The sequence below is a fragment of the Armigeres subalbatus genome, chromosome 2 (genome assembly GCF_024139115.2).
Source record: "Armigeres subalbatus isolate Guangzhou_Male chromosome 2, GZ_Asu_2, whole genome shotgun sequence".
Lineage (NCBI taxonomy): Eukaryota > Metazoa > Arthropoda > Insecta > Diptera > Culicidae > Armigeres > Armigeres subalbatus.
The window spans coordinates 233,445,598-233,467,792 of NC_085140.1; the positions used below are offsets into that span (position 1 = coordinate 233,445,598).

The window sequence follows — 22,195 nt, forward strand, 5'->3', positions numbered from 1 at the left end:
GGGGAATCTGTTCAACAGACATCCTGGGTTGACCAGGAAGTGCGGGGTTAGGGATTACCGAGGGAGGCGGGACTACATCCCCGACCCGCTAAACCGTTTCCATTGCCACCAAGCCCATAGTCCCTTCGGTACAACTTCAAAGTAATGCTTCAAAGGGGGGCCAGTGCACAACGCACCCTCGAGGTTAGCTGCGTGTCCTTGCAGCACCGAACATCGTAACTCGCTTTTTTAGAAGAACACCATGGTATCGTGCCAGCGCGTTGCCGGCTTTCCAGGTGGCCTTACCACGCCCTATGTCCTCGGAAGGTGGGAAGGGTCGACTTCGCGCCTGCTTCCCTCTGCACGACTGGTATCAAGAATGATGATGCCGCGTGCACCCCAAATTGACCTTTCTGCGATAGGGCCTATTCGCCAGCACACAGAGGGACTTGCCGACGTGAGGCCTACGCCTGCCCCAGCCTTGACGAGGATCCCTTTCCGTCCTCGGGCTCGGAACCCGCCCGGTTGACCGACGCCGCGAAAGCGACGATACCATGTTGTTCTTCGCGCGGCCACTTGTTCGATAAAAGGATCGAGTTCGACCACAGAGCATGACCACCGGTATGACCCATGAAGCCGACTCCGATCCCTTGGGCCACCTCTTATTTGCGCCTGAACTAGCCATCCTTGAATCCACACGCCACCTTCTGTGTAGCTCCGAGACGATTTGGGCGATAACCGATAAAACGGCGTTCCAGGCAACTTCATCTTTACACATCCTCCGAACTAAGTTGTCCGGGGTAGTGTCCAGACCACATGTGGCAAGCATGTGGTCACGCATTGCGCGAAAACGTGAGCACACGAACAACACGTGTTCCGCCGTTTCCTCTAAACCTGCGCACACCAAACACTCGGGCGAGGCCGAGCAAGCCAGCTGCGTTACCTGCACTTTGATTTTGCAGCACGCTTAAACGCCGGGCACATCGAATCCCCCATGGGGTGCTTGCTGTTCACAGCTTTGCTGGAACAAATCAAACAATCGGGAGGGTTCATGCAGCATTGTGCCTTATGTCCCTCCAATCCGCAGCGTCGGCAGAGATTGCTTCTGTCAGGGCCTTTGCAGTCCCATTGCTTGTGCCCCGGTTCCAGGCACTTGAAGCAAACTTCGGGTAGCTCGTATATGCGCACAGGGCATACCGACCATCCCACCTTGACGCTCCCTAACTTGACTACCTTGGAGGCGTCCGCTGCAGATAGCCGAACCAATGCTACCTGCGTCCCTGCCGGACCTTTCCGTAGCCGAACGGCTGCGGTGGGCGTCTCCACTTCACACTGTCGCCGCAGTGCCGTGACGAGCTCTTCGACTTCAGTGACCTCGTCCAGGTCTTTAACCCTTATATTCACCTCCGTCGTGAGTGCCTTCACCTTGACCGTCTCGTCAGGACCTCCTCCGCCAACTTCTTGTAGGCGGCGCCCTTTTGCGAGACGCCCCGCTTCAGCTCGAGTATCATCTCGCCCATCCGGGTACGTCTTATTCGACGTACGTCGGCGCCGAGTTCGCCGAGCTTGACGTCACTCCTCATTGCCTTCAAAACATCCGAGTACTTAGCCTCGTCCGTCGTGATGACTAGGGCATCGCCCCTGGAGCGATTGGCGCCTACCCTAGACTTCTTGCTACCCTCATTCGCCTGGGTCTTCTTTTCGGCCCTTGACGTCTTCGGTTTCCTCTTGTTATTGACCAGGGTCCAGGAGGCGTCATCCCCCTCTATTTCCCTGGTCTGGTGCGGCTGAGAACTTTCAGCCTGCTGTAACCCCTTACCACCGTCTTTCCTGAGTGGACGGACCTTTCCAGGTCCTTCCTCCCCCGGTTTTGGAGGTACTTGACCGGGGTTCAGCTTCCCAGCCCCACTACCCTTGTTCGGGGTAGTAACCCTCCGCGTTTTGGGGCGGCCCCCCAGGAAGCTCATCCCCTGGAGACTGTCTCCCCCGTTTTTGTGTCTGCTCCGTTGGAGCAGTCACCCCCGACGTACCCGCAAATACTTGAGCCTCAGTTTGGGTAGACTTTGGCACCACCGTCTTCGCTGGTACGCCTTCGGTCGATTCGACCTTGCCCGAGTCCGCGAATCCTTGGGCCTCAGTCTGGGTAGACCTCGACTCCACCGATTTCACGGGTTTACACTTGGCCGTCCCGACCGCCCTCTCCAGCTTGGCGTCCAGCATCGACTTTCGAAGTTACTGCAAGCTCCTCTTGAGGTCCTTGCTGATATTATGCTTCGATGACGCAAAGTCGATGATGGCGTCCAGCTGTTCCGTCGCCACCTCGAAGGCCGAAAGCCCATCGCGTTTGCGGTTCATCGCCTCCATAAGCCATGGGCCGTCAATAACCCCTACTGGCGTTTTTCTAGCCGAGAGGAAGGTTGAGTGACCCACGCTGGCGCTGCGCACTGAGCTGCCGACTATTGCCTCTGGCCTCCTAGGCGGAGACCTGAACAACCCACCTCTTGCGAAGGGGTTGTCGCCTACACTACTACCACTTATTGAAGAATTGACTTGGTTTTCCATTTTGGTCCCACGAGTTGCTCGGGAAAAAAGGTCCACCACGTCAGAGCCCAGCATGACGCGGTAAGGGACAATTACTGTGGAGGGTGCCCAGGTACCCCACAGGCTCCGTTAAAGGCCTAGCTTATTATTTCACCCCCCTGGCCATGCATCCCCTCGGCACGGGTCGCTTGACGCCTTGGGATTAGGGGTTAGGGACGATGGTCCCGGTCTAACTCGCAGTGGCCATGGGGAGGGGTCGTCAAGCCCTTGGACAAAGTCCCTGCTGCCCCCATGTGGAACATGTGTGCTGCCAGGGGTATGTACATCTATCTAAATGCAAGCGATCATACTCCAGAGTAGCACAGTTTAGAACAATTTGGTTGAAGCAGCTCATTTATGATTGGATTTGTTTGTCGCAGTAACTCGTTTATAACTTGTTTGGGTGTGCAATTATGTCCTTCTTGTTTCATAGCTGCTCTCAAGAGCAAATGAATTACATGAAATGGGTGATTTCATTTCTGATTACATCACTTTAATACATCTGCAATTGCATACGATTCTATAGTTTTTTTTTTCAGAAATCACTAACCATTTTTAAATTACGAAAACCAATTTAAATTACTTATTTTACTCCCCGCTTCATAGGACGACGATATGGTCAATCAGAGATCAATAAGAGCGCCCCAACTACGGTTGCGGTTTGGTCGAACTGACCCACTGTGGTCATCCTTCAATGAAAACGCTCTGCTGGAGGAGAAACGAGCGCCATCGCAACGACTTCGGTGGGGTCGATCCGGAGGAATGGTAAGTATGCGTGCAGCATATAAAGCTTTACTTCTCGAAAATAGCGATTGAAATAAACACATCTTACATATTTGCTCTCCCCCTCATCGACCCATTTCCCCTGCCAGTTTTCCACCAATGACGTTATGCAACAGAAGGCAATCCGAGCGCCCCAATTACGACTTCGATTTGGCAGAAGTGACCCGTCCTGGGCCATGTTCAATGAGCACCAGCTGGATGAACAACAATTTGCAGATGCCACGCGACAGCCTTCGAAGTCGCTCAAAGACGACGAACCGGCGTCAATAGAAACCAACGAGGTAAGAAGCATTATTGTTTAATAATAAATTAATAATGCGGAAATGTTAAAGCGGAGGTGGTTGCAATGCATATGAAAGTATGTGAATAATGATGCTATTTTCATTTTTCTTACATGCTTTTTTGTATGCACAAAAAAGACATCAATGCATTGGAATGTTGCTAGGTGGATTAATTAGGGTTTCAATGAGAATTTGCCGTACTTTGAACTGCACCCTGAAATATTAAACGAAATCCAACAAGGAACTTTTTATTTGCTTTTGCTATATCATGCATCTCATATTGGTAGAAGATAGGGTTCTTTTTGTGGTGGAAGGTAATAACATTACACTTCAAATTTGTTTGAGATCGAGAAGGGACACACGACGACTCGTGATTCCTTTAATTTTGTTTAAGAAAAATATATTACTAACAGTATCTTGGAACCTCCCTTCTAGTGTATCAGGTTATAAATACACAAACAAACAAACAATATATTGAAATCAATTTAAACGATGCATATTTATTTACATTGTTTAATTTTTCGTTGTGCTTCGGATTGTTACCTGTTTTTTAATTACGTGAAATTTTATATTAAAGTTCTGGTTTTCATCATAAAAATAGATTTGTTGAATTCAAATATCCAACTATTGGACCGCAGCACAGAGGCTGAAATTGTATTTTTGGCGCGTTTAATTAATAGTATCTTTTGTAAATTTATTTATTTCGTCAAACCAAAATGTAGACTACAAAAATACTTATAACTATATTCTATTGCAGGGGTTCCCAAACTGTGGGTTGCGACCCCACATTGTTGTTGTTATCCGGGAAAGGAGAAAATATGAATGCTGAAAAGAAATAGAATAAAAAATTTCAAACAAATACAATCCAAATCTAATCCAAATCCACTCCAAATTTAATCCAAATACAATTTTAATTAATCCAATCCAAATCAATCCAAAACCAATCCTTATTCTATGACGGAATATTTGTTATGATTTACTCGGTTGTAGGACAAAAGGTCAAAGGTCAAAAGGCTGAAAGTACAAAAGGTCTAAGGGTCAAAAAGTCGAAAGGACAAAATGTGGAACAAAAAATCTGAGTCGAAGATCAAAAGGTCGAAAGAATAAGAGGCCGAAGGGACAAAAAGTCGAAACAAAAAATTCTAATTCAAAAGGTCGAAGGGTTAAAAGGTCGAGGGGACAAAAAGTCGAAACAAAAAATCTTAGTCAGAAGACATAAAGTCGAAGGGTCAAAAGGTTGAAGGGACAAAGGACCGAAACAAAAAATCTGAGTCAAAAAGTCGAAGGACAAAAATCTGAGTCAAAAGATCGAATGGTCAAAAAGTTGATAGGATAAAAGGTCGAAGGGACAAAAAGTCGAAACAAAAAATCGGAGTCAAAAGTCAAATGAGAAAAATGTTAAAAAGGACGAAACGTCGAAAGAACAAAAGATAGAACTAAGGATTGTAGGACAAAAGGTCGAAAGTCAAAAGATCGAAGGTTTAAAGGTAGGATTGGGCAAAAGGCAAAACGTCGAGTATTAAACAATCATTCTTTTGCATATTTATGTTTATTTGTGTGTCACCTGATAATATTAAATTTTAGAATTTTTCCTTCCTTTAATCATAGGCTTTTTTCGGAGTTTTGTACATTTATATTTATTTGTTTTTAACCTGATTTTCATTCTTGTTTTTTTCCTTTTTTTAGTTTGTGGTGATCTTTAGGGTTTTGCAAATTTATATTTATTGGTGTTGCACCTTAATATATTTTATTGTTAAATTTTTCCTTATTCTAATCATATGGCTTTCTTTCGGGTTTCGCATATTTATATTAGTTTGTGTTTCACCTGATCATATTTCATCGTTGATTTTTTCCTTCTTTTAATCATAGGTTGTTCTTCCGAGTTCCGCATATTTATATGTATTGGTATTTTACCTGATAATCTATTGAAAATCACAAACCACTTGTATTGTCACATTTTGCTATTTATTCGCATAGGTGAAAGTCACATTCCAGATTTTGATACACTTTCGCACAATTTCGTATAATTATGGTCCATTTAATAGTTATTTATACAGATAAAGAATATTATGCTAATTTTTTAGGAAGATTGCTGGATTTATCAATTTATTAGACTTCTTTGTATTTCTCCATGTAAAACGAGTTTGAAAAATTCAAAGGCATATTACTCAAGTTGTAGGAAACTGCGAATAGTGGCAATATAGTCAACTTTAAAAATTTCATCAAAGTGTTGCTAGGCTTTATTTATTTTAAATTTAATTCCTAAAACTAGTTCTTTACTCATTTCCATCAAAAGGATCACTCGAAATACATAATTTTTAGCTGAACATACCATCTTGTAATGATTTTTTTTTAATTTGTAAAATTTATTTTGCAGTAAATATAAAAGAATATCTTTTTTTATATACGTAAAAATGAATTTCTGTCTGTATGAACCTTATAGGCTCGGAAACTATGGAATTGATTGGCGTGAAAATTTGTATACAAAGGTTTTCTGGGCCGGGGAAGGTTCTTAAGATGGTTCGAGACCCATCCCCTTTTTGGAAAGGGGGGCTCCCAAACAAATGAAGCATAAGTTTCTGCATAACGTGAGAGCTAAACAGAGAATAAATCAATTTTGAGCGAAACGAAGTTCATCGGGTCTGCTAGTGTAAAATAAATTTATTTCTATTATTGGAAACCCTTACGTTACACTGTGAAGTATCGAGGGCTATAGAATTTTCCAAATTTGCGTTCAGTTAATGAAGTCAACGAGTAAGCCTCTAACGCACAAGGCCGCCTTTAGACTGGGTACTTTGATATTTTTTTGTAATTTTCAATTCAAAGTTTTTGAAGTCGATCTATATTATAAACTTCAATACTTGTTCAAATCTGGTCAAAAAATAATTCTTAACTAGAAAAACCAAACTCTAAAAAGGTGAAATTGATGAAATCGCGATTTTTTTTGCCCTAAATATGTTCAGATCGGCTTTAGAAAGCAGAATAGTGATTTTGAGCGAAAACAGAAATTTTGGTATTAGAGGGTTAAGAAAACTCTAAAGCATAGCGTCTGTTTAAAATATATGGCATACTTTGTAACAACACTCAATGATTAATAGAATGAAACGTCCACTCTCTGTCTATTCGACAATTTGTTCTGTCGACCTTTTGTCTCTACGATCTTTCGTTCTTTCGACCTTTTGATCCAGTTATTTCTTCCAACCTTCTTTTCCTTAAACCTCCTGTCATTTTTTCTAACTTTTTTTCCTTCGACCTTTTGTCATTTTGTCCTTCGACCTCTTGACCTTTCGACCTTTTGTCTTTTTTACCTTTTGTCTTTTTGACCTTTTGTCCTTTCGACCTTTTGATACAGATTCGATTTACTCAATCCATGCAATTGATACCTGGTGGATCGCAAGCAATATGGGATTCAGCTAGGTGGGTCGCATATCCAAAACATTGGGAGCCTCTGTTCTATTGTAATTTTATTATGGAATTAAGCGTAATGATGCCCATTACGGCCCATTTTTGAAGGTATTCGGCCAAATGATCAATTCCTTTGAATATGAGACAAAAAACAACAAACAAGGTTTGTGTCTCCACAAAAGTTATAGCAAAAGCTCTCCTGAAAATTTTTGTCAATGACGCCAATTTCGTAATTTTATTACGTTTGGAGATTTATTACGTTTTATGCCAACAAGTTTTGAACATGTTCATTATATAAAATTACGAGCATATGGAGACGCATGGTACATAGGTCAACTTCTTGTGAATAATAATTATTATAATTGATAAGACGAGTTTATTACTTCCACGTGAAGTTAAACGCTTTTACAATGATATGGAAATGCAAATATCATCTTCCAAACACAGACGTACATGTTCATGATAGAATTAGACGCGAAAGTACAGATTTGATACTTCCCTTTGGATACGGCAGACATGAAGATTTGCGAGCGGATGTCCCTTCCCCATCTTACGGAAGTTTGGCAGAAAGAAGGTCGTGAGATTTATATCGCCACAAAAATTGTCCTCTGCTCTCTTTCCAATCTACTTCGATATAAAAATGTTCATGCCTGCTGTATCCTAATGGCACTATCAAATCTGTACTTTTGCCTCTAGTTCTATCATGAACATGTACTACTATTTTTGGAAGATGATATTAACATTTCCATATCATTGAATAATAATTGTTTCGCGCAAAAAATTGAAATTTTAAATGTTCTGCATAACAGTGAGAGCCATTTGCTTCTGGTTACGTCTAGTCAAAGACCTATTAAAAATGTCACAGTAATGACAAAATAGGGAAGATTGATTTCTGTTTTGCAAAATAGGAAATGGATTCTGTTTAAACATGCTTTCTGTTTAAAATGAGCAGTGATTCAAATTGTTCGGGGCTGTCATTTTGTATATGAATCTGCAACATTCATTTTATCAGCAGCTGTCCTAGATTCTTTTTTATAATAGTTGAATTTTAAAAGCTTAAACTGTTATACTGCTTAGTTCTATTTTCTATTGTATACTAGCAGACCCGTCGAACTTCGTCTCGCCAAAAATTAAAAACATTTTTAATGGGTTGTCGGCATAAAACGTAAATATGAGATATCTAACGAACTTAACGTCTTCAACAAAGTTTTTCAGGAGAACTGTTGCAACAACTTTTGTGAAGACATAAACATTCTATGTAGTAAGGCGAAATAGTAGTTTGTGCAACTAGTTGCAAAAAGATGATTTTTTCAGCACGAGTTGTACGTTTATCCAACGAGGCTTGCCGAGTTGGATAAATACTACGAGTGTTGAAAAAATCGAGTTTTGCAACGAGTTGCACACGCTATTTTTTGCAATGACGGAAAATAAACTTTAATTTGATAAATCTGTACCAAAATTGTACAGTCTAATTTACTCCACATGATAATTCTTGCGAATAAATTATGTAGCTGCAGAGAACAGTCAAATTCCATGTTACCGTGCCACATTGTCGAATTCGATAAGCCATGAAGCGATAGATGTACTTGCATTTGGAAATTTTTGATGTAATTTCCATCAAACTATTTTATTTATTACGTGACGCAGAATACACTATTTGAACACTTGCCCAAGCCAATTCAACAAAATGTAGTCATGTAACTACTGTTCTGATGTTGGTTTTTCATTATAGCACCCAAATGAGTGTTATAATGAATATTATGCAACCCATTTGAGTTGCATAATGTTCATTAAAGCACCCATCTCGTTGGCATGGAAAAGTAGGCCGTTTTATCACTCAAAGACAAACTGTAAACCGGATATTATGATCAGGAATTGCAAAAAATCAATTTTGCGCGCCGTTCCGTTTACGATGGTAAGACCATGTGTCTCCACATACAGCAAGCGTAGCTAAAAAATCCATGCAAGGCTTGTATTAAAGCTTTCAGTTTAAAATTAACAATTAAACAGTTTAAAATTAACAATTAAACAGTTTAAAATTAACAATTAAACTATTCAATAACTTAAATATTAAACATGTATAAAATCGATTTGGCATTTTTCTCGCCGATATTCAATCAAAGACAACGCAATTAGCATAAGGGGACGCTCTCTAGCAGGTGTGCACCAAATGTTTATTATCACTGCTTTGGTCACCAAGTGAAAAGTGCGCTCCTTGTCCCATTATCAAGGGCGCCTATTGCTAGAGTTATAAACCCAGCAAACTCAACTTCAGGTCAAGAGTCGTTTGGATGGTTGAACATTTTACTACCTGCCAAACGCGAACATTCCTACGCGGTGTAACCGCAGGGGAATACAAATTCCAAAGCCTAACGCTGTAACGTACCTAATAAAATACGAGTGTAGCAGAAGCTTCAATAAATTGGGGGAATGCAAAGGACATAAAAATAAATACATGCTCAACTCGTAGCTATTAACCTGCTGTATTCACTGGTGATATCTTTTTACGTTCATAATTATAAACAAATACAAATAATTATTTTATCACTATTCATCATTTATGCACTCAGACGATGTCCTTGCAACAAATAATATAATTGAAAGCCCAGATTGCATGGTTTGGAAAAGAGTTTCAGGAGAGTTAGATCAATACAATCAAAAATGAATTAAGGTTTATTTTGTAACGATTTAACTCTCGAAAGGGTTATGGGATTAAAAATGTTTTAGGCTGATCGATTCGTCTTGGTATCAGCAGTAAAGTAAGAGAGTAAAACAAAATCTGATCCCAATAGCACTCACATACTCTTTAAGATCTTACACGTGGCAAATTCTAGTAGAACAGCAAATCGTTGAATTTCAGTTTAAAGGGATGAATGCGTTTGAGCGATACTGTGCATCAGCAAAAACCTTGGAAAAAACATAATAGACAACATTTCTCCAGGGTGGCATCAAACTGTTTGGATATCTGGTGGTGTGCGACACCTCACTGGAGATGGATGATAGCATGCGCCAATTTGATGTAGCTGCTATTTCGTAGGAAGGAAATGTTGTTATTGATGTATTGTATATACTTGCAATTGAAATAAAGAGAGCCGTAGCTACTGGCAGAGGTATGTTGGTAGTCTGCCTTGAAGTGGAATAAAGAGAATTTTAGTATTTAACTTAATTTAACTTTATTTATTTGCGTCAGTCAAATGTAGACCAATTATACTTAGTACAATAAATACTTATTATCTAATCTATGTGTAGTCTAGTCATTACCAAACTTGTCTAGAGAAAAACACTTTTTTTAGATCAGTTTTACTCACTTGTCTCACAATGTGCGTTGTAGCATAACATCTAGGATGGGACAAAATTTAAAATTTCGTTCCACTATGCTCTTCTATGCTCGGATATGTTACCTTGCCGCGGTGGGTCGGCTTACGCCATTAGCACTGATATGGAAACCAAAGACATATCCTGTCGTGGTGGTATCACATGTTGACTATTTTTGTTTGGTGCCGCGTTACATATCTGGCATTAACGCACTAATTTACGGCATATGCATGTATTCCAACGGACATCGTGTCTTGAAGCCTTGAATGGTAGTGCAGTCAGGTAGAGGCCTTTTTCATCAGTGATAATGATGTGAGTTCTCTTATTTTCGGCAATACTTTTCTGATGCGTTCCCTGTGAAAATGAGTCGTAGCCACTCTTATACTTAGCTAGCTAGGCATTTATTGATACACAATGTATTCAAGACATTCGTAGGGAAATGACTGCTGGGTTCACTGAGTAGAAGTTTTTTAAAAATAGAAACGTGGCATCAGTCTTATTTTGTTATGTCTCACTTCGAAGAGCTATAATACAAAATACCACACAATATAATGATGGTATAGGAACAATCTGATGATGGCTTCATTCTCGATAATTTTTACTAATAGATAGGGAAAAGGCGTGAAGAAGCTTTACTCTCCCACCGAAAAGTGATTCCTATAGCTGACTCATAGCTGATCAATAGTACATTATAGATATTGACAGTTTAGTAACGATTAAGCTACTTCTTAGAACATAATAATAGTCTTAGACTACCTTGACAAAGGAATAACAATAAAATAGACCAAATGCACGAACAGTTTCCACTTTTTACAAGACATAATTTATATTGTGTTTGATAGTATTGACACAGAACGAAAACCATGAAGAACCAATAACTTAGGTAAACAAAGTAATTCGAGGGACCCATACTTCATACCTTCTGACTATAAAGACAAAAATGACATCGTACACATCAATCTATGTAGGTAATTAAAAATTAGATAATGGGAGAGAATATCTATTAAAGTTGTAAATATAATGTCTTTTGAGCCAGTTCAACAGTGTCTTAATGGACGACATGATCCTTGTACGGCTGTAAAACTGCTTCAAAAGTTATTAGCTTGTCATTTTTATAAATCGGGAATTGAACACTTTCTTATGTTTGATAAAAAAAAATTTCCGTCTCAGTTTCTACAATGAAGCATTGGGCAGCATGTTCCATGTGAGTCGGATAAACTGCTTCGGTTGATTTTGAACGCGTACAATGACAATAGACGTCTAAATAGCATAAAAACTGGCTAAATAATGTGACTCTGACAAGAAAATGACAAAAATTACTTTGACCGATTACGATGTTAGTTAGCTCTGATTATCTATGAACGTAATTCCCTCTGATTCAGTTGCAACAGCGTCTTCTTGGACGACATGTTCCGTGTACGGCTGGCAAACTGCTTCGAACGGAATTATGCAACGGTATCATCAAAGGCCTGGTGCAGAGGTTTCTACTCTATTCAGAGTCCCGCCAGTAAACCTTAAAAAAAAATAATAATAACTGTGCGGAGTTTCAGCTTGATCAGTGAAACTATATTTTAGCGCCGGCGGGATTACATAGGATTTACTATGAGAAAATTTACTTTTACAAAGAAAAAATCCCAGAGATGACCCGTTGTACTCTAATGATAAATCAATCCCACTGCACCCTGGGAAAATTTACAAGCAAACTTTGCTTCGAAGACCGCGAAGTGATCCAAAGCATGTGAAAAAAGTTATTTAGCGAAAACTGTTTGCATTCCGAACGGTAGGCTCATTGTTCATTTTTATTAGCATCACTGCCAGCTGCAGCAGGCGCTGTTTGTGCGAAGCACGCCATTGCGCGCGAAGGATTCACTCAACATTGAGGAAAAGTCAGCACTCGATTCGTCTTATACTTTGCATATGTTTCCGACATAGTGGACTGGGTCAAACACAATGGATACGTTTGCGTGCGTTTTGACAGTTCTCCCATGAGAAAACTGTCAAAACGCACGCAAACGTATCCATTGTGTTTGGACCATAGTTCTCTTCACGGCCGGAAGGATCATTTGGACAGAAGCGTAACTTTCCAAAAGGGCGTAATTTTTTCCCCTTTATAAAATTACAGATATTTTCTTTGTAATATATTGAGAATTCAGACTGATCGTAAAGCACACTCATTTTGTAACAAACTAGGTGACAGATGTGCTAACCCACCCTTAAGTCACTCCTCTCACGAGGCAGTGGATGGGACAGCACTCGTGGTATGTAAAGCACTAATTCCTCCTCCCTAATTTCATATGACGAAAAGTTAACATGAACTCTAAAAGTATGGTTTTCTTTGTGATTAGATAGAGTGTTTCATCTATGATGTTTGGTTCAGATTTTCTTCAGTTCAGTTTTGTTGGTCGTAGTTAACGGTTAAACCTTTGACAGTTGATAGTGTGTGAACAGAACTTGTCACAGCTCCCGTTGTAAACTCACATTTGCTTCAAACATGGAAAATGTATCAGTAGAACAATATTTGCGTCCAAAAGTTTCGATACCTTTGGTTGGCTTAGTGGTCGAAACATTTCATAAAAATCGAATTCCAACGAAGAGGGAAGCGCTGCAAGTGATTTTTTATTACAATCACTTGAAACATCACCCCATTCCAGACAGCATTAAACAAGTAGCTAAAATAGTCGTAAGCTTACAAATAAGCGGTTACAAGGCAAAACGCGTCGATGTCGTACAAAAGTGTCTGCAGCAGTTGTACGACAAATGGCGAGGTATTTTTTTAATTATTTTAAATTCCATAATAAATTAAGTTACTTTCTGCAGATACCCAGCGGTCCAAAAACAAAATCTCTCCAGCTGCTGATGCAAAAAGGAAGCAGTTTGAAAAAAATCTTTCCGATCCATTACCTTGCGTTATACCATGCGCGGAGAGTATGATAGAGTTATTGGAAGTTTTCAATGAAGATGAAAATGAGACGGAAGAAATTAATTTAAATTATAATATCATAGATGTTAAAGAAGTACACGAGAAGAGCCATAGTTGAAGCAGTAAAAATGTCTATTTATATATATATTTTTTTTTGTTAAAATAATAAACTCATGAATTTTTGAATTCTTCAATTCATCAATTCTTCAAATTTAAACAGCTGAAGAAATGCTTTGATCCAGAGGTTCCGTTGGTAGTTCACTGGGACGGAAAGATTTTACCTGATATCAACGGAAAACGAGTTGATAGGCTCCCAGTTCTGTTCACACACTATCAACTGTCAAAGGTTTAACCGTTAACTACGACCAACAAAACTGAACTGAAGAAAATCTGAACCAAACATCATAGATGAAACCAAGATGAATACACAGCTAGGTGTTGCAGTCTGCCCAATTTATGGACGAGAAGAGGGCGGTGGTGGAAAATTCATTTTCGGTGCAAAACGTAAACAAACCGGCTGGCTCTCCCCAGGTGGGTGGCACGACGCCATGTTTTTGCAGCCAACATCTCAGTGTAAAATTCATGATAGTAGGGTAAAGTGCCCAATAGTGGACCCCCAACCAATAGTGGACCCTCCAGACATTTTTTCATTATTACAGCACAATGGAAACATTTTGCTATGAAATTCCATCGGGAGAACCTACGTTATAGTTCTATGATTTGATTACATGCAATGGAAATGCTATGGAAAGAAAAAATAGATGATTTTTTACAATTCTATAAAAAATAAACACGAGAGTGTCCATTATAGGAATATTTTGGAGAGTCCATAATAGGAAAGAAGAACGTCCCGAAACGAAACATGAAAATCAAATGAAGTGTCGACTATAGGGAACCAATTTCCTATTATGGACCCCCAGGGGGTCTACTATAGGGCAAATTTAGTTCGACTTTACAATGTAAATTTCAAAGAATAACGTCGAGTATTTGAGCGTTTTATGTATGTATCGTGAAGAGGAGATGCAGAGCTTGGTATTAGATATCACGCAAAATTAATATTTTGAAAATTTCCACTCCTTATGCCAGGAAGAGCAAAATTTCGCTACTAGGGGGTCCACTATTGGGCATTTTACCCTATGTGTTTTGTTTACTAACATCACATTTGATTCTCATTAGGATACAGAACTGTCAGTGGGATACGATCGCGCAATGTTGGCTGCAAAACAAACCTATTGTGTGAGATAGGGATGCCACCGGGCTGGCTCTCCCATACCAAAATCCAAGATGGCTGAATCGTGAATTTGGCAGATTGAAACACCTAGTGGTGTATTCATCGTGGATGAAACACTCTATCTAATCACAAAGAAAGCCATACTTTTAGAGTTCATGTTAACTTTTCGTCATATGAAATTAGGGAGGATGAATTTGTGCTTTACATACATAGTTTGTCACAAAATGAGTGTGCTTTACGATCAGTCTGAATTCTCAATATATTACAAAGAAAATATCTGTAATTTTATAAAGGGGAAAAAATTACGCCCTTTTGGAAAGTTACGCTTCTGTCCAAATGATCCTTCCGGCCGTGAAGAGAACTAAGTCCACTATGTCGGAAACATATGCAAAGTATAAGACGAATCGAGTGCATTTGACTTTTCCTCAATGTTGAGTGAATCCTTCGCGCGCAATGGCGTGCTTCGCACAAACAGCGCCTGCTGCAGCTGGCAGTGATGCTAATAAAAATGAACAATGAGCCTGCCGTTCGGAATGCAAACAGTTTTCGCTAAATAACTTTTTTCACATGCTTTGGATCACTTCGCGGTCTTCGAAGCAAAGTTTGCTTGTAAATTTTCCCAGGGTGCAGTGGGATTGATTTATCATTAGAGTACAACGGGTCATCTCTGGGATTTTTTCTTTGTAAAAGTAAATTTTCCCATAGTAAATCCTATGGAAAATTTAAACCGCCGGCGCTAATAGTTTCACCGATCAAGCTGAAACTCCGCACAGTTATTATTGAACCCTTAAGGCTTCCGAAGAGCATAGTGGAACTAAAATTTATTTTTGTCATATAAGCATGTCCCAGGCTAATAACATCATTCTATTTATTGGGCCATTTCGACCTGGGAGGGAGATTCAGATTCAAAAAATATGAATGTCAGTGCAGACCTAACTTTAGTTGTCATGAAACGTCACCGCAGACCTAGCTGAAAATGTTTAATAAATGGGGAGTATCGATACTGATCATTTGATTGAAAACTATAAAAAGCAGAAAATTATGTTGAACATCATCAATCTATATTTGAAACGACGGTTGTTGAACAAAAAAAAATGCCTAATACAATCGAACTGTGAAACTCGTTTGAAAATGGTGTCCATTGTAAAGGGAAAAGGAGACGTCTAGGATACATCTCATTGCAATGATTCCCTTTGCTTATCGCTTATTAATTCATTATCTACATCGCTCGTTTCAAGTTCATCAAAGTTAACCCAATCCGCAGCTACAGTAAATTTTTTTTCGTAATTTTAATCGTGAATAGTCGGATTTTGACGATTTGAAAAAATCTGTAAAGTGTTCGTCGTCCGAATCTGGCATATATGGTGAAAGAATGGAAGAGAGATTTCGCTTTCCAACTTCTGTCTTTTCCCACCCGTTATGAAACAAGCTACTTCGAAATGCAAAAGAAAACAAAAACACATTTGCCAACATGAATAATCAATCCTTACCAACCATTTCTTTAAGGTGAGTTACGGCGGCGTCCAAAAATGGCAGGCACAATGGCCGTGCTATCCCTCACCTCGCGTTTTTGCTCGCACAAATGTGAATATTTAGGCGGTTAGCACATCTGTAAACCATTTTTTCGTGTATGCTGCAAGTGAGCAAAGGTGAAAAACTACTTTCCGCTTTTGCCTGTCGTTTACTTTTCGAGTTATGTGCCCTTTAAAGCGCTATGTAGATTTTTAATTGGACTCCAATGCGATTCACCTTAAGTTTCTTAAAAATTCTTCATATCCAATTTTTAAAATTTTCTTATGAACCATCGATAGCGATAGATGTCGTTTCATGAAGAATTTTAAATTACTCAAAAATTGCAAAGGATCTTTTCCAAAATATCGATACCGTTAAAACTGTTAAAACGATATGATTTTTCACCGGTATACTTTATCGATATGTCAGAATTTTTGATAAAAACTTTAATTTTAGGTTCTTCAGAGGAACAACGAGAGTTATATTTTGTGCAGATTTTTATTTATTTATTTATTTGCTTAATCGTTTATCGAACCTGGAAGAAAGAATACTGTAGAACCTTTGATCAAAGAACCTCATCTTAATCATTAGACCACAATGTAGTTTTGATTGGAATTAGCTAAATTGCATTAACATTCTATACCATATAGCTTTTATTCAAATAGGTATAATTAATATGTAAGGGAGTTATTTTCCTTACCCCAAAACATCAATTACCGGCAATGTCCTTGTGAAATGGTTCTTCATGAAGACAAGGCTATCCCTTCATAATCAAAAGGCTAATGTCCATAACGGAGAATAACAAACCCCAAAATACCGATGATTCAATGAACAAAAAGGGATAAAGGTGTAGGGGTGATCATTTATGAAACTTGCCAAAATATATCATTGCATTGATATCATACTTTACGAGAATTTAGATAACGATTCTTTGAAATTTATGTTAGTTTTTAAGGGAATTTCTACCGCAGACCACAGCTGACCACAGGGAATAACTATTTTCGGATCTCAAGACGACTGAAATAATTGGAATATCGTTACCGAATACTTTTAATGCGATCTTAACGCGAACCAGTCTCTTGCAAGTCCATATGAGTACTGGCAATATAATTTCATATGAGGAATTCTCTGAACAAATTGAAAAATAAAGAAAAGAGAGTAGAGGATAGATTTACTAGGGATGTTCACTTTGCTTTTCTCTCGACATTCGGCCAACCTGACGATCATCCGGCTCGGATGATGCTTCAGCTTCACTAAGGCCTTCGATTGCTTCGACGCCCGCACTTGGTACCAACATTGCATCCTCGATCTCGTCGTCATCGCCAGGAACGAACCGCTTCATATACTCCGCGCATGTTGAGGTTCGGCTTGGACCCTCGTGTAGACCAACTTTTTCGACATCGTAGCGGTCGTTTCGTTTCTGCTTCGTAACACGATAAGGGCCAAGGAATTTCTTGGCAATTTTCAAGTTGCACCCGAATTGAGTTCTGCTGATGGCCACCAAATCACCAACTTCGTAAACGTTCGCTTCCTTACGCTTTCGATCAAACTGTCGCTTCGAATTGATTTGTTCTTCTGCTATTTTCAGCCGCGCTTCAACACGCTCCGTTTCCCTTCCGTCGTCGAACAACCGCACATTTTCTTGCAAAATTATTTCCGCCAAACGTGTATCTTCAGGACTTCTCATATTGACCCCGAACAGCAAATGAAATGGGCTCCGGTCGATCGAACGTTGGTAGGAATTGTTTAGATAACGTTGTAAGCAAGCTACGTGACGATACCAGTTATCTGGATTATCTATTGACAATTTTGCCAATGCAGGGACGATAATACCATGAATCCTCTCAACTTGCCCATTACCTCGAGGAACTCCAGTTGTCGTTAAAAAGTGTTGAATCCCTTCACGTTCACAGTATTCCTGGAACATAGTGGATGTAAATGCTGCTCCTCGATCGGAAATTATTCGCATCGGATTACCGAAGCAAGTTTTTTGAGTTTCCAATTTTTTGAGAACTTCTTCAGCGGTCGTTGATTTCACCGGGTAGATCCAGACGAATTTGGTGAAAGCGTCTACGACGGTGAATATGTAACGATAATTCTTCTTAGATGCTGTTAGGGGACCGAGGTGATCAACGTGGTATGTCGACAGTGGAAGATCATCCTTGGGGATTGGATGCAACAGTCCTTCCTTTTTCCCGGCCTTCCTAGCTGCCAGAATGCATGGGATGCAGTTCTCTATGAAACGTTCTAGTTTTGCTTGTAGACCTTCGATCCAATACTCACGCTGGATGAGTTCTTTCATCTTATTTGCCTTGAAATGTCCTTGCTCGTGGGCCTGCCGAATTACCGAATACTGCATCATACACGGTACCACCAGAAGTTTACCACCGGCGTGATACTTGTAGAGCACCCCATGGTCCACATAGAAATCGTCGAAATTCCCTTGCTCCAGAACTTTCATTATAGCTCGCAGTCTTTGGTCGTTACATTGGTTTGCTTTCACTTGCTCGATCACGTTGTTTTGCAGAATATGCACCGCTGGATAGCGGCTTAAAGCATCAACATGCTTCATGCGAATCCCTGGGCGATGCTCTATTGTGTAGTCATATTCTTCCAATAGAAGAGCCCATCCTGCGATTCTCGGAGCAATGTCCTTCTTTTCCATCGTCATTTTGAACGCGGAGCAATCGGTCACGATCTTGAATGATACTCCGAGCCGGTACACCCTAAACTTTTTCAATGCTGACACGATTGCTAAAACTTCGAGTTCGTAGCTTGGGTAGTTAGCTTCCGCCGCTGAAGTTTTTCTGCTGTAGTATTGAACTGGATGGAAGTTATTATCTACCGCATCTTGCTGCAACAAAACAGCTCCATAGCCGTCCCTGCTGGCATCCGTGTGCAGCTCCGTCACCGCTTGCTGATGATACAACGCCAAAGTTGGTCTTCTAGAAAGGGCATCCTTTAATTGCTCCACGGATCTTTTCTGCGCAGGACCAAACAAGAATACAGCGTCGTTTCTCAGCAAATCTGTCAACGGTTTTGCGATGGTTGAATAATTGGGTATAAACTTCCTGAAGTATCCAGTCAACCCCAAGAATCGCTGAATCTCCTTGAACGTTTTAGGCTCCGGGAAATTTTGAACTGCTGTTGTTTTGTTTGATGTTGGCTTTATTGATCCATCCTCAACTTCGTAACCAAGGTATTCTATTTTCCGCATCAGGAACTGACACTTCGACCATTTTATTCTCAACCCGTGCTCCTCTGCAACCGCCAATATCATGGTCAACTTTTCTAACGCCTCTTGCTCATCTTTCGCCGGAATGAGAAGGTCGTCAATGTAGACGACTACGACCTTCTTTTTTATCAAATCCCGAAATATGTGGTTTATGTATCGCTGAAAAACGGTCGGGGATGTGCTAAGACCAAATGGTGTGACAAGAAACTCGTACTGGCCAAATGGGGTTACAAACGACGTATATTTACGACTGCTGTTGGCTACCGGAACATGAAAAAAGCCATTTTCGAGGTCCAAAGTCGAAAACACCCGCGCGTCTTGTAAGTCGTCCAGTATATCCTCGATTAACGGTAGGGGAAAATGATCGCGGACCAAAACTTTGTTCAACCGCCGATAGTCCACACAAAGCCTTCTAGTACCATCTCTTTTGTGAGCCAGCACGATTGGACTGCTGAACTCCGATGTACTCGGTTGAATGATTCCTTCTTTCAGCCATTGATCCACCTGCTTCTGAGCGATTTCCTTCTCTAATGGAGCCAGTCGACGGGGAAGCTGTTGAATTGGCGTCTCATCTTTCAATACGATCTTCAATTCGACGTCCGATGATTGTGACACACGGGGATTGTAGTTGCTTATAAGGTTCAGTGTTTGTTCTTTTATTGTTGGATCAATTATATGCGCCAAGCGATCATCTTCACTTTGGTCTGCAGTATCAATGCAATGCACAAAATTGTCATCTTTTGGAAAGAATTGCGATCCTGTTACCGATACCTTCACATCACCGTATAACAGCAAATTGCGACCTAGCAACATTTCCATGTTAAGGTGTTCCATTGACATGACACTGAATTTCAGCGGCATTACTGTATCAGCGATCCGTATCTGTAGCACTGCCGTTCCCAAGGTCCACACAGGACCACTGAGTGTGTACAACTCCTGCTTTTCTTCTTCGTTCAACGGTAGGTTCAGCCTGTAATGCACGTCTTCACGAATAAGGGAAACGGAAGCCCCGCAGTCGAAGAACACTTGTTTAACATCTGCACCGACAATAACCGACAGGAATGTCCCACTATCAACCACAGATCTTTGATTGCACAATTTTACTGATCGCTTATCCTTCGGGCATTCTCGCATAATATGTCCAGGCTCCTGGCACTTATAACAGACTGGACGTCTAACTTCTGCAGTCCCACTTTTTGGTCGATATGCACTATCGCGATATCCGACTCGGCTTTGGTTTCGATCCGATGTTTGCATAGATGTGGAAATATCTTTACTATTTTTTATGTTTTGATAAATGCGTAGCTTCTCCTTGAAATCGGGGATCGTTTTTGCCCCATACAGCACTGTTTTGTCCGCACTATTATCCACTATGCCGTTCACTGTGTATGATATAATCGCCTCCGCTTCCAGGTCAGCTTTCGCACCTAACTCTCTCATCACTAAATAGTACTCGAACACTGTTTCATGGGAACTTCTTCTCCTTTTTCGTAGTTGATCGTGGATTACTGCACTATTTTCTCGACAGTGAAACTCTGCCACAAGGAAGTCCTTCAATGCGTTCCAATTTGTAACATGACGCACTGTGTTTAATGAAGATTTCGCTAGTCCTACTAGTTTTCTTTTTGCCACAACGTACTTCCTTAATTCCGATAACCCAATCGACTCGGCCATTTCCTCGAAATCTTGAATCCACTTCAGTACTGGATAAAAGTCAGTACCGGAGAACTCGTTGAACGCTGATTCAACTTCCGAAACTGTCAAATTGCCGGTGGCGATTGTATTCGATTCAAAACGGGCGTTTGCTGTATCACCACGATTAACACGACTATTCACTGATCCATGTTCGCTATTGTCATCGAAAATATCATCTTCATCACCACACCGGTTGCCACGTTGTCCATCACCGTGTGGGACATTACGGTGTCCAATCTGCGTAATCGCACCGCGTTCACTATTACTCTCGAGAGAGTGTTCACTTTCAACATTTCGATAGTCACGTAATCCATCTCCTCGCATAGGAGCATTTTGCTGTGGTGTGCTGGATACGTGTGGACGAGCTCGAAGCTCGCCAATTGCACTATGTAATCTGTAGTTTTCTGCTCGCAACATGTTCATTTCACCTCGCACTTCTTCTAACTGGGTAGTAACGTTCGCCAACGTCATATTTGAAAAATTGAGCTGATCTACCAGTCGTGCGAAAGTGTTATCATTTGGGTTCCCATACTGTGGGTGCCCATAAAGGGGAGGAGGAGGAGGAGGATTGTTGTAGGGATTCATTCTTTAGCAATAGGCAGAACGACGTTACTGGTCTGAAATCCTCTCTTATTTTTTCCAGTGGTATTAGTTCCGCACAATATTAGGAACGATTAACGAAGACGAACAATTGATTCTTCTGTTGTACAGAATTATTGGTTTTGTCCACAGAACCACGTTTTTCTTTGCTCACTCGACTCAACTCAACCCCACACGGATATTATAGATAAATGACACTATATCACTAATTTAGTAGGTGGTATTATCACTACGGCTATGAACGACTTTATCACTAGCCTGCAAGCTACGATGATAAATGTTAAACACACGCTGAACCACTTCAGTTACATACGGGTCATGTGCGTCGCGTGATTTCCCGGACGAGCCCCCAATTCTGTTAGTTTTTAAGGGAATTTCTACCGCAGACCACAGCTGACCACAGGGAATAACTATTTTCGGATCTCAAGACGACTGAAATAATTGGAATATCGTTACCGAATACTTTTAATGCGATCTTAACGCGAACCAGTCTCTTGCAAGTCCATATGAGTACTGGCAATATAATTTCATATGAGGAATTCTCTGAACAAATTGAAAAATAAAGAAAAGAGAGTAGAGGATAGATTTACTAGGGATGTTCACTTTGCTTTTCTCTCGACATTTATATCATTATTAGGAATAAATTAGTGAAAAAAAAA

At 40.4% G+C, this 22,195-nt stretch overlaps 1 protein-coding gene across 3 annotated transcripts in view; it reads left to right on the top strand.

Moving 5' to 3' along the window:
* LOC134211889 (short neuropeptide F) overlaps window positions 1–22,195 on the top strand; it is a 113,279-nt gene that overhangs the window by 69,471 nt on the left and 21,613 nt on the right. For all 3 annotated transcript variants that reach the window (XM_062689258.1, XM_062689257.1, XM_062689256.1), the window contains 2 exons: window positions 3,166–3,324; window positions 3,432–3,623. In XM_062689258.1, coding sequence (XP_062545242.1) covers window positions 3,166–3,324; window positions 3,432–3,623 — 351 coding nt within the window. The remainder of the gene's footprint in view (window positions 1–3,165; window positions 3,325–3,431; window positions 3,624–22,195) is intronic.